At 41.1% G+C, this 13,359-nt stretch overlaps 1 protein-coding gene across 1 annotated transcript; it reads left to right on the top strand.

Moving 5' to 3' along the window:
- Nucleotides 1–10,080: 10,080 nt before the first annotated feature.
- Nucleotides 10,081–10,974, top strand: LOC142353364 (uncharacterized). Its single transcript, XM_075405597.1, has one exon. The coding sequence runs from the start codon at nucleotides 10,081–10,083 to the stop codon at nucleotides 10,972–10,974; it is 894 nt and encodes a 297-aa protein (XP_075261712.1).
- Nucleotides 10,975–13,359: the final 2,385 nt, after the last annotated feature.

Here is a 13,359-nt window from a genome sequence, read left to right as displayed (position 1 = left end):
ATGTGAGCAAGACAGGGGGGGTTAAAAGGATATACTTATGTATTAACCTTAGGTATAGCCTCTTTTCGTCCAATTTCCAAAGAAGTACCTAAAAAGGGAGGCAGAACAATAGACCTGTCATCTTATCATAATTATCCAGGGGTAATTATCTTAATTACCCCGGGCAAATGCATCCAGTTGAACTTTCTGCTCTAATGCTCAGCTAATCTTATCTACTTAACAAAATGAATCTACAGAACAGCATCTAAGTGTATGTTTCCATTGCAAGTGCGCATGGCTAATCGTTCCAATCTCCATGTTCATTTTGGGGTTTGGAACTTCAAAATACCCTCATTTTTGAAAAGGCAAATTCAGCTGATCAATATCCTTTACGGACAATTTCAAAACGGTTACCATTATTAAGCCCTTGAAAGAAATGAATGGATTATCGAAGAGACTTTTTTAATTTCGATTATTTGAGGACAAATTTTAGCTCGGGTTTTAAACATTTTTCACGTTTCATGGTCAGATAGCTAGTTTGTTCCAATGTTTCAAATTGTTCTCTAGTTTTTCTATCGAATAACTCGGATATTTATTTTGTACTTGGTATATTTAAATTAATTTCGATGAAGGAAGTTTAGATATCAGAATATACACCTTTAACCATATCAAACACTTTGAAGTCACCGCGATCATGAAATCACCGTGATCGACGCGGTTCAGAATAGAACACGATTTGAAAAAAAAACAGTTATCACAGTCGTTTCCCAGAAAAGTATTAGCTTTTGCTCTTTGTTTATCAAGTCGTTTCGAACGAGTTCAACAAACATCTAATATTTTAACAATAATTCGCATTTTTTGTTTTTCTGGTTTCCATTAAAATAGAAGTCACAGCAAAATTTACGAGGCAAGAAGTTCAAGCTCAACAAAAAGCGCATTTTCTTAAGAAACAACTTAACATAGCTGGGCCTAATCTAACCTGCTCTAAACTTCAATTTTCTCTTGCGAAACCTCAACAATGATACCTTGGGTTTTCCATTTTTGGTTTCGTGAAAAAAAAACTTCATAAAGAAGATAGATTGTTATAAGTAACCTAGATTCCTGATGTCGGTTTTAGATACTCTGTCATTAGATTTTGTTTTTTTTCAATTAAATTTGTTTTTATTAAATTAAATTTAAAATTAAACCCACATTAGAAACAACAAGCACAAGGAATAAAAAAATTTAGCTAACAAAATAGGAAAAAAAACCTAATTTGTTTTCATATTTTTGTTTGATCAACAGGATACAATAAAAACTTCCACCCCACCCCCCCTCCCCCCCCCCCCAGCCAATGAAGTCTATAAAACAGATATGATGTCAGAAAACAGCTGTCAATGAACCTCTTCACCTCAGAAAAGGCTGAAACTGAAAACAGAAGAGAAAGAGTAGATAGTGACTTTAGATTTATTTTCAAGTGTCTTAGTGTTCGAAATTGGAGATCAGTTTTTAGCAGAATGCACGTGTAAAGTTAATTCAATTTTTAAAAGTAACGCTTTAAAGCTCAATATTCTTAACAGTAAGCAGTCGCTCTGATGAACTCCAATTTCATTGACAGACAATCTCTTCTAGACCGGAATTCACCAGTCAACTTCGTTTGTTTCGACTTGATATTCAGACCTCGGCCGAAGTCACTATTTTAAGTAAATTTTGCTCGACAATTTTGACAATTCTTTTAACCTTAAGCAATGGGTTACGGTAGTCAGAAATCACGAAACATGAACGAAAGGTAGGGCGAATTATTATGACTTAGATGGAAGATTACGGAAATGGCTCGATGCTGAACACAAAACTGACAAATCTTTTAATTAAACTATTAACTTCAAACACAGAATTTAAGGTTGAAGTAAACTATGAATTAGCTTTGCTAATCGCACAATAATCAATGCCTCATTTTTATTATTTTTACTATTTGTTCATAATGCTGGAAGAAACGTGTCATCTAGAGTCCCGATTAGGAAACTTTTTGTTGGCCTTACTGATGATCCTTTCGATTAAACTTTTAAACTTTTGTTGTCGCTGTTGTGTGTGTGTGTGTGTGTGTGTGTGTGTGTGTGTGTGTGTGTGTGTGTGGTTTAGGCGCCCAGAGTTCGTCTGGCGAGCGCCACTGCGCCGTCGGGTGCCTCAGTCAGCAATTTCAGTCTGGTTTGGCATGTGCCAAAAATTTCAAGTCGATCTTTGGACGTGGCCGGGCAATCCAGCCAGTGTTCGATGGTCTGAGGCTCTGATGTGCACAAGGGACACGTTGGGTCGACCGTGGGGTCCAACAGATTGGCATATGCCTTCAGTAGTTTGCAGTGTCCGCTGCGGAGCTGTGCTAGTAGGACAGCGTCCTTTTTGCTCGTGATTTTTTTAGCTTCTGCCTTGAAGTTTTAGTCTTTGTAGGTGGTTTGGCTAGATGGTGGCAGGGCTCGGGGTCCTTGAAAGTTCTTCTGATGCAGCTCAATGCGGCTCGAGGGGACGTCGGTTCGGCTTCTGAGATAGTCGTGACAGCTGCCTTTCTGGACTCGGAGTCTGCTAGTTCATTCCCTGCGACATCTGAATGCCCTGGTATCCATTGGTTGATGACTTTGGAGTGGTGGCTGTCCAGGTGGGAACGAATTCCAGCTGTGGTATTGTTTCTTTTCCAGAGAGCAGTGCAGAGTGATTGACTGTCTGCACAGATGACATCTGTTGTTCCGCGCTGTTGGTTGCACGTTAGCCAGGAGACTGCTGTCAGCATTGCCGCCTTCTCTTCGTCAAATGATGACGTGATGACTCGGCATCTCTTTCGTAGTTTGGCAATGACATCGGGGGTGGCCTGGTCGCCTTCGGCTACAACAACTGCGTACCCTCAATTTTCGTTACTGTGTGATGCAGAACCATCAGTGTATAAATAGATGTCTCCCTTAAGGTTCCTAAGGACATCTAGCGTCGTTTCTTTCGGACATTTGGTTCGGGCCCCAGCTATGATGTCCGCGACTGTCCAGTTTGAGGCATTGAATCCTTCTCATGGTGGTTTTTCTTCGCCAGGTTGTGGGCAGTTTTGTTTCTCCAGTTCGTCGGGGAGAGCTGAGAGTAGTTCCTGAGCCGTCGGTTTCCAGCTTGAGCGTTTCAGTCTACGGGGTAAGGTAGAACTAAGCGCTACAGCTCTTGGGTGCTCGGTTGGAAGTCTGAAGGCCTTCTGCTGAGAGGAAGCTGTCAGCCTCTTGCTGTGGGTTGCGTAGCTCTGGAACCCTGATTCGAGGCGGAGCGCTTCGAGCGGTGTTGACGAATACTGGCCTATAATAGCTCTGAGTGCTTGATTCTGAGCTTTCTCGAGTTTATTCGTGTTGGTTGAGCTCAAGAACGGTTGCCATCCGGGCGCCGCGTAGTCCATTACACTGCACTGTGTTGAGTGGAACACTCGGCGTAAGGTCTTCTTGTGCCACCCCCAGTCCCTAGAGGCTGCAGCGCGGAGGAGTGACGTTCTCTTTTTAACTTTCTGCGTCACGTCTTCGACTTGGGCTCCAAAGGACAGGGTTTTGTCCATCCGAACTCCTAAGATCTTGGGCGTTGGGTTGAAGGGCATTGCTACATTGTCGATGTGGAGCGGTGGTTTCCAATTCGCATCAGTGGATCGAGCGGAGAAGTATGCTGCTTCGCATTTCTGAGTGTTCAGCGTCAGTTTGTTCTCTTTGCTTCATTCAACAACGTGATTGACTGCATTTTGTATTCGTTCGTTTGCGATACCTTTGTCCTGGTTTGCCGACCACACAGAGAGGTCGTCCATGAAGAGCGCATAGTCCTCTTGGAGTCCGTTGGTAACAGGGTCGATGAAGAGCAGGAACAGTAGCGGGGCAAGCACGGATCCTTGCGGGACGCCTTGTTGGAGCTTCTTCGTTCTGCTGAGCGTTGCACCGTAGAGGCATCTTGCTTGCCGGTTTTTGAGAAAGGCTGCGATCCAGCAGATGTACTTAGAGGGAATAGTTTTGTCCACGAGCGTCAGAATTAGCTTTTGTCTCCAAACACGATCGAATGCCTTGCTGTAATGGAGCAGCGCCATTACCACTTTGCCAGGTTTTCTGGATTGAAAGGCGTCGTCAATGGCTTTTGTAAGTCTGATGATGAAGTCTTCGCAACATCTTATCTTTGGTCCTCCACATTGGTTGTTGCTAAGGAGTCCTCGAGTTTCAATCAGGTACACGAGCCTAGATGCAATCATGCGTTCCAAGACTTTGGCAAGGCATGAAGTCAGACTGATTGGTCTATAGGAGGCAATTGACGCCGGGTCCTTTCCGGCCTTGAGCAGGGGGACGATCGTGGCATTTCTCCATCCTTGCGGGACAGCTGCGTGGTTCCACGAGTCATTGTAAAGTGCTAGCAGTGCACACTTCGCGTTGTGTCCGAAGGATTTGATAAAAGCTGGCTTTATTTTGTCCGGTCCGGCAGCTCCTCGGCTTCGCACGCTTGCAATCGCTTTCTCGAGTTCGAGCATGGTGAAGTCTTGCGCGATTGCGTCGTCGGCGGACATCGCGGACTTTAGGCGGCGGGAGGTTCTGTTGGTGTCTCTTTCACTCTTCGAGAACTGTAGCCGGCTTTCCTTGGCGTAGTGCTGCATGAAGGCGTCCGCTTTCTTGACGGAGCTGCTGACGGATTTATCTTGCTGCGACAAAAAAACTATTTTAAGAAGTGTATGGCACAGACTTTAGCTCACCTATGAGTATTTTTTGCTTGTCTGTGAAGGAAAATGTGGCTATTGTATGCGGTGAAACATGGATTGTCTATGTTGCAGAGTTGGTGCGTCCATGGGGCAGACGTTGGATAATCTATCGGAATGACTTTGGCTCGACCGTAATTACTTGTGCTTTATGTTGCAAGTTACGTTAAAAAATTCCTCGGCTTTGTACGTGTTGGAGCCAGTTGAAATATTTAGCTACTGTCAAAGCAAAACTCATTCCTAGGAGCAAAAGTAAAAATTTGTGTCGAGACGAGAAAAGTTTCTAAAACTGTCACGATTCTCATCTTAGGACTGAATTTGTGAGTTTACATGTTCTAATTTGATCTTTTTCAGCCATCAGTGACTTCTTTTTCATTTTTTATGGAGCAAGTTGTTGGTTTTTTTGCAGTAATCTAAAAAAATTTGATAAATTTCGTCTTTTAAAGGTCATGATTTTGACCAAGGTCAACTAATGGACTGCTTTTTTTCATGTTTGAATGTGGGCTATATTATGGTGCCATTGGTGGTCGAATATATCGGCACTTTTTTCCGACAGGTGGGTGACCTTGAGACTGCATAATTCAAAAGTCCTATTTTAAAGTGCTAATTGACCCAAAATGCATTCTGTTATAGTTGATTTTTAATTTGTTATCTGAAAGCCCATTTAAAGTAGTTTCATTCTCTAAACAGATACACCTCTGTTTAGTCTGTAATCATAGATCTAAGTACCTTATTCGTCGAAGGGTGCTAGCTTTGTGATATTTAGACTTTTCGAGGTCCAAATTCAAAGTCAAGATGATGACCCACAAAAAATATTCCCTGCAAGCTTCACCGTTTCTCGACAAACCCAGTCAATTGCAGGTATTCTAGGTTAAATCCCTTTCCACTTTTTTGCCAGTTCTTTGGCCCTAATTTTTGTTAGTTCATGTGATTTTGACATTTACATAAAGTCCAGTTGTTACCATAAAAAGTATTGAATTTATACCTTTGTTCAAATTTATACACAATTATGTTTAATGTCAAGTGTGCATAATAATGCCAAATAGTCTTTATTGTCACGCCATATTTAGATAAGTAACTCCCCGTCATACACAACCTTTTATGGATTTTGAGTGGTTAATTTGTCACAGAATGAATTGTTCATGATTTTGATTATTGTTTACTTATAATGTAAACATTGTCATCTATGCTATAGTTAGAGATAATTTTGAATATCTGTTGTTCAGTTGGTCTCGTTTGGAGCCATTTTTTTCAATTTGCAAACTGTAATAGTCAAATGTTATTTATTAAAATTTGAAGTAATTGCTTTTGAAACGGACAAAGTTAGAAAGTTTTGATCTGCACACTTTTATAAATTTTTTTATATTTTTGATTGTTTTTTGAATTAAACTAATCGAGTGAGTGAACCAGCTCACAAATCTCAATTGGAGAAGACAGAGTACTTGCAATTTGAGTCTTCGAATCAACGAATTGCGAAGAAATTTGATCCGAAACAGCATCTTGGCGGTGAAACAGCCCAGTTCCGAGCAACGTCTGAAGCAGTGGCCGCGGACAGAATTAGAACCACTAAACGAACTGGGCGGTATAACGTTCACTTCAGCAACGTCGAGTGAGCAGCCGTTACATTTGGTCCGCCGACCCGGACAGTGGAGTTCGAGCTGCTGTCTTTATTCAAGAAAGAAGAAGGTGCCAGAGGCACAAACAGTCAAGTCAATCTTGAAGTCAACTTCGAGAAAATCAACCCAAGGAATAAAAAACTTGTATCTTTCAATCAAGTTGTATACAATCGAGCTCAAATTACTTACGAAAATAGTTGGAAGAAACTAATCCATCCGAGATAATCGCAGTTCAGCAAAACTAAGAAGCAAAAGTTGCTGAAAATAAGTTCAACCAATTGGCGAACGATTTTGCGGAAAAAAATTAACAGCTAAATGCGAAAAAGCTATCTGACGATTTTGAAGCTCAACGTTTTATTCTAGACGAGTGCAATATCATATTAAAAACAGAAATGCCAGATCTACTGAATAAAAGTTGGCAGTATCTGTTAAACCGACAGGCAAAACTTGAAGCTTTAAGACAACATAAAAATGTTTTTGCATATTGGAAGAGGTTTATCGATAGTTGTGAAAGAAAATTTCATACTAAAATTCAAAACGCCAGTAAAGAAAATTCACAACTTCAGCCCCAGAATCAGAGTATTCAGTCAGCCCCAACTATTGACCTCTCTTTTGGCGCTCAAAGCAACTCATCCACTCCACCTTACAATGAAGAAGGTCAGCTTGGAAATAAAAACGTCCTGGTCAGCTTGGAAATAAAAAGAGAAGAAGCAAAAGGAGCAAGATAAAGCTCTATTGAAACTAAATGCAGACTTCCAAGCTGATTGCTTAGTGGAGGAAAAGAAGTTCAATTGGAAAAGGAACGAACTTCGAAAGCAGCTCGAGGAGCTGGAGAACAGTCATCTCAGTTTCACCGAAGAAAGAGAGATGGAGTTGGTTATGCAAAAGAGAGATGTTCAGAAGGTCTATCGAGTACGAATGGGACGAAAGCCCTGAGAGATACTCCAAGCATGATAGGTGAAGTTCATTTTTGTCGCTTCGGGATTAGACTCCAAGTGATGAACGACGCCCAAAGCCAACGATTTTCTCAACTCCTATTAACAATTCCGTGGTCAGAAGGAAGACAGCGGAAGCTCACTTTTATCTTGTCAGGAAAACAAAGCAGAACAGTTAAGCAATTCTAAAGATAGAAAACATGAATCAGGACGCTATGACAGTTCAGACGATGATTATGATGATTTCAAAAGTCGCCGAAAGAGATATCCAGACTACGAGTGCTTTGAGCAACATGAGAGATACGATCGATAACCAGAGGATCGATTCCGAGAAGATCGCCGCTATATGAGAGAAAGCAGCAGTGAGCTAACGAAGTAGAAGCCGAGTTTTTTCGATGGCAATCTTTTTTATTGGCCCGATTGGTCAAATATGTTTATAGCCACCGTGGACAAGCGTCATATTCCCAACTCGGAGAAAACGACCCACCTGAAGACTTTTCTCACTGGAAAAGCAAGAGCTGTCGTGTCTGGAATGTGACTCTCCGGTCAACTTTATGAGTCCGCATGGGAGATACTAGAACGCAAATCTGGAAGATCTCATGTTATCATCGACGCCCAATTGGAAACATTGCGACGCGCCACACCTGTAAAAATTTACGACTCAGCAAGTTTGATCCACTTTTCAACCATCGTGTCGAGTTTCGTCATTGTGCTCAAAGAGTACAAACAGATTGGAAATTTGAGATCAAGCTCAACGCTGCACACGGCCATTGAAAAGCTACTACCGAACTTGCCAGAAAATTGGTGGTTCTATGTGGACGACAAAGATTGACCAGATCTTGTGATGTCCAAAAAATGGCTAGCGAGAATTGCTTTTGTTCATGAAAACTTTTCGACATCATTTCGCGCCGATCGACGAAAAGACGATCAAAGAAATTCAAGTAAGGACAAATGGTTTTCGAAAGGCTCGATTTCCACAGCTAATACGAGCAAAAGCAACAAAAAGATCGATCAGTTTCCGCTAGCGGATGGAATCCACAAGATTTGGAGCTCCAATCTTCAAGATCATGAGCGTGTCGGACAGGTACGCAACTGCTAAAAAGCAAAGGCTCTGTTTTGGCTGTCTGAAAAAGGGATGCTCCATCAAAGAGTGCAAAGTCAGTTCGTGTGGCATCAATGGATGCACAAAAAATCACAATAGGATGTTGCACTCTGATCAGAATCCAACGAAGCCCACAAACGAATCAGAAGAACCTGAAGATGTAAAAATCAGTTCAATATATTTGAGGACAAGTAATGAAGTGACCAGTTTTCCGCAAATCCTGCCAGTTTCTTTGCAGCGTAATGGTAAGCGTGTCTCGATGCATGCGTTTCTGGACAGTGGGTCCAGAGTGTCCGTCATAGATTGAAGTCTGCAGAAGAAGCTACAAGCCAAGAAGAAAGATGTAACCCTCAATGTAACGGGCATTCACGGCACCAAAGACATGAAAACAGAAGAGAACCTTGTAACAGTTAAAGGAGTCGATTCTCCGATGTTTTCATTAGAAGCCTATGTGCACCCGTCTATTGCATTTGGAAATGCAGCTTACGATTATGAGGAACTTGAACAAAAGTTTGATCATTTGTCAGGTTTACTCAACAGTTAATTCAATTTGGTAAAAAATTGGAGTCATTCTTGGTCAAAACCGTTACGACCTTCAAATTCCAGTGGACTACAGGAAAAGACAAAAGAGAGATTCTTTCGTTGTTTTAACCAAGCTAGGATGGACAGTCAGTAGTCCAATGTATGGAAAATCCAACAAGAATTGCTGTTATGTTGCTTTCACTGTTGATGTGAAAATGGCAGAGAACGTTCGAAAATGGCAGGACATTGAAGCTTATGCCTACAAATTCAATGTTAAAAGTCAGTCCAAGAAGGAACACGAAGCAGAGCAAATGCTTCAGAAGCAACGTTGTTCACTGGAGAAAGGTTTCAAGTTCGGGTTCTGTGGATCGAATAAGACCCGAAACAACCAGTGAATTACAGCGCTGCTCCTGATCAGTTAAATTTCTTGGAGAGAAGATTTCAGCGATACCCAGAATTGAAAGTGATGTATCAGAAAACCATCGATACCTCGAGTGGTATCTGCCTCACCACCCTGTCCTCAACCCGTACAAGCCAGGCAAAGTTCATCGTGTCTGCATTGCTGCTTCAAAGTACAAATATGTGTGCTTGAATGACAAGCTAATGGCAGGCCGAGATCTCCTACATGGTTTGTTAGGAACAATCTTCAGATTTAGAGAAGGACCGATTGCGATGACAGCCGACACCGAATCAATCTTTCTGCAGGTTCAATTGATCGAACTTGATCGAAGTACATTTCGATTTCTCTGGCGAAACACATCAAGCGAGCCTGCAAAAATGTACAAAAATCAACGACATGTGTTTGGAGCCAGAAGTTCTCCAACTTCCATAAATTACAACCTTAAACGAGTCAGTCTTGACAATCAAGACTGACTCGTTTGAGTTTGTAATTTTTCCGAAACCTGGAGAAGGTGTTCAAATCCTCAAGGAACTTCAGCCACTTCATGCAAAGCATGGCTTCGAGCTGAAGAAGTGGATCAGCAATAACGCTCAGATTCAAAATGAATTTCCCGATGAACTGCTATCGACAAGCAGTATAAAGTAAATTGAAGTTGAGCCAACAGCCGAAGAACCATCAGTATTGGGTCTGCAACGAAAACTGACAGATGATAGCTACAAGTTTGGAGAGGTACCAAGAAGGAGGTGACAGAGCCCATAACCCAAAGAATAGGTTTTTCATTAGTGTCTTCTGTGTTTGAATGTGTTGAAATGCGCAGTCTTTTGAAGAATATTTGGTCTAAATTTGGACTTCGATGGTATGATCAAATTGAGCCCGAATCCGAAGCAAGATTTCTTAAGTGGAAAGAACTGCTTCCCACAATGGCGGAAACGAGCATCAATCGGAAATATTTTAGTGGGATAGTTTCTCAAATTGGTCTGCACGTCTTCGCAGATGCGCCAAAAGACACAATGTGTGCAGTTGCATACTTTCGATCCCAACAGAACGATGAAATCCAAGCCCAATTGTTTTTCTTTATTGGAAAATGTCGAGTCCCGCCGATGCGACATATGTCTATACCGCGATTGGAGCTACAGGCTGCAGTAATGGCAGTCCGGTTGAAGAGTCAAATTGTCAAGGAACATGAGATTAAGATCTACTCATGTACGTTTTGGTCAGATTCAACAACTGTGATTCAATTGATCAACAGCACCCAGCGTAAGCAGCAAGTCTTTGTAGCCAACAGAGTTGCAGAGATTTTGGACACCACCGATGCGTCGCAATGGAAGCACGTCAGTGGAGCGAACAATCCCGCTGATATTGGAACACGTCAGATCAACATAGAGGAGTTGTGGCAGAGTGAGTGGTTCACTGGGCCGGCCTGGCTTCGCGAGTCAGAAGAGAACTGGCCGAAGGAAATTCCTCTAGTTTTGGCTTCGGACGACGATGTTCATCCCTCAGTTTTTGTTAATGAGGCAACTGAGTCTGAACTTACAGTTGAATGGAATCGATTCAGCAGTTTCAATCGATTAGTCAATTCGGTTGCATATATTTTGAGATTCATCTGGCGAGTTCGACCAACCAGTCTTTTACTGTCAGTTGAAGAACGTGAAAACGCAAAGCGAACGATCTTCAATTTAGTCCAACCTAGAGATTTTCCCTAACGAGTATGCTGCTTTTACGAAGAATCAAAATATACCAAGCAGTGGTTAAATACTACAGTTCACGACATTCATTGACGCCAAAGATCTTATTTGAGCAAAAGGACGTCTCGGAAAGAGTGATATTGATTATCTCACAAAGCATCCAGTACTTTTCCATTGTAAGCATCCTGCAGTGGAATATTTCTTTATAAGTGAGCATCTAAGAAACTCTCACGAGGGAACCGAGTATGTAAGAAATGTCGTACAACAGCACTGCTGGATACTCGGAATGCTTTACGATAAATAAAAGCGAAATGCGTTGTTTGGCGAAAAGGAAATGAACAAACGATCAAACCAATGATGGATGACCTAACCGAGGAATGTCGTGAAACCAAAAAGCCGTTCACTAATGTAGGCATTGATTACTTTGGACCATTCATTGTCAAAACTGGTCGACGACAAGAAAAGAGATGGTGCTGTCTGTTCACATGCTTAGCTATCAGAGCTGTACAATTTGAAGTTGTACCTGGACAGCTGCTTGAACGCCATCACACGGTTCATTGCCCAACGTGGCGAACCGAAGACAATTTTGAGCGACAACGGAACGACTTTCATTGGAGCAGACGGTGAAATGCGAGAACATCTGAAGGACTGGAGCACTGAGAATATCAAACAGTCTGTGGTTCAAGACGGAATTACATGGCAATTCAACCCACCAGCAGCACTGCGCTTCTGAGGTGTCCAGCAGCGTCTTGTGAGGAGCTGCAAGAAGGCTATGCTTGCAGTCTTAGGCTCAAGATCCGTGACCGAAGATGTTTGTCTACAGCAATCTGCAATGTGTTTAATTGAACAGATACTAAACGGTAGACCCCTTACTCCAGTCAGCTCTGATGTTAAAGATCTAGAAGCGCTACCACCCAACCATTTTGACTAGGATAAAACAATGTTTGTCTCCCATGTCTGCCTTATGCATCAGAATTTGTCGATCATCGAAAATTATTTCGACAAACGCAAGCTTATGCCGATTTAATTTGGAATCGTTTTCAAAAAGAATACATTCCTTTGTTGAACAGTCGAAACAAATGGAAGCCAGAACCAAAGCGAGCGATATTTACAGGAGATTTAGTTTGGATCATCGAAGATAGCGACAAGCGAGGACAATACGTTCCTGGAATGGTCTTAGATGTGAAAACTGGATCAGACGTTGTTGTTCGTTCTGCTTCTATTCAAACAAAATATGGAATCTACGCTCGACCAGCTGTGAAACTGGCTCCTGTGCTAGAACAGGAAGGTGTTTTCTCTAAAGAAGAAAACATGGCCGGCGATGTTGGAGCCAATTGAGATAATTAGCTACTGTCGAAGCAGAACTCAATCTTAAGAGCAAAGGTCAAACTTTTTGTTGTTATGAGATGAGAAAATTTCTAAAACGGTCATGATTCTCATCTTAAAACTGAATTTTTGAGTATAAATGTTCTATTTGATCTTTGTCAGCCATCAGAGACTTCCTTTTTTGCTTTTTTATGTAGCAAAATGTTGGTTTTGTGCAGTGATCTTAAAAATTTTGATAAATTTCGTCTTTACAAGGTCATGACCTTGACCAAGGTCAGCTAATGGACTGCTATTTTGTTTGAATGTGGGCTATATTATGGTGCCATCGGTGACCGAATATCTCGCTCGGCACCTTTTTCTGACACTTGGTTGAACTTGAGACTGCATAATTCAGCAGTCCTGTTTTAAAGTGCTAATTGACCCAAAATGCATCCTGTTATAGTTGACTTTTAAATTGTTATCTTAAAGCCCATTTAAAGTAGTTTCATTCTCTAAATAGATACACCTCTGTTTAGTCTTTAATCATAGATCTAATTACCCTTATTCGTCGAAGGGTGCTAATTTTGTGATATTAAAACTTTTCGAGGTCAGAATTCAAAGTCAAGATGGTGACCCACAAAAAACATTCCCTGCAAGCTTGGCCGTTTCTCGACAAACACAGTTGATTGCAGGTATTCTTGATTAAATCCCTTTCCACTCTTTTGCCAATTTTTTGGCCCTAATTTTTGGTAGCTCATGTAATTTTGTTATATTCCATAGGTTAGTTCTAGTTCAATCTACATTATTGTTGTTTAAATAACCCGTGTACGTGCTTGAAAGTCATTGATCATTGTTTCAGATATTAATGGTAAAATTCAGTTGTTTGACATTTACATAAACTACAGTTCTTACCATGAAATGTAGTGAATTTATACCTTTGTCCAAATTTATACACAATTTTAATTAATGTCAAGTGTGCTTAATAATGCCAAATAGCCTTTATTGTCACGCCATATTTATATATAAGTATATATACATATATATATATATATATATATATATATATATATATACTTATAAATATATATTTATATATAT

The sequence above is a fragment of the Convolutriloba macropyga genome, chromosome 14 (assembly GCF_964194025.1).
Source record: "Convolutriloba macropyga chromosome 14, txConMacr16.3, whole genome shotgun sequence".
Taxonomy (NCBI): Eukaryota; Metazoa; Xenacoelomorpha; order Acoela; family Convolutidae; genus Convolutriloba; species Convolutriloba macropyga.
This window is presented reverse-complemented; position numbering and strand designations above follow the sequence as displayed.

Excerpts from the sequence above, each read along its gene's own strand:
- LOC142353364 (XM_075405597.1), top strand. The coding sequence starts at position 10,081 with ATGCGCAGTCTTTTGAAGAATATTTGGTCTAAATTTGGACTTCGATGG.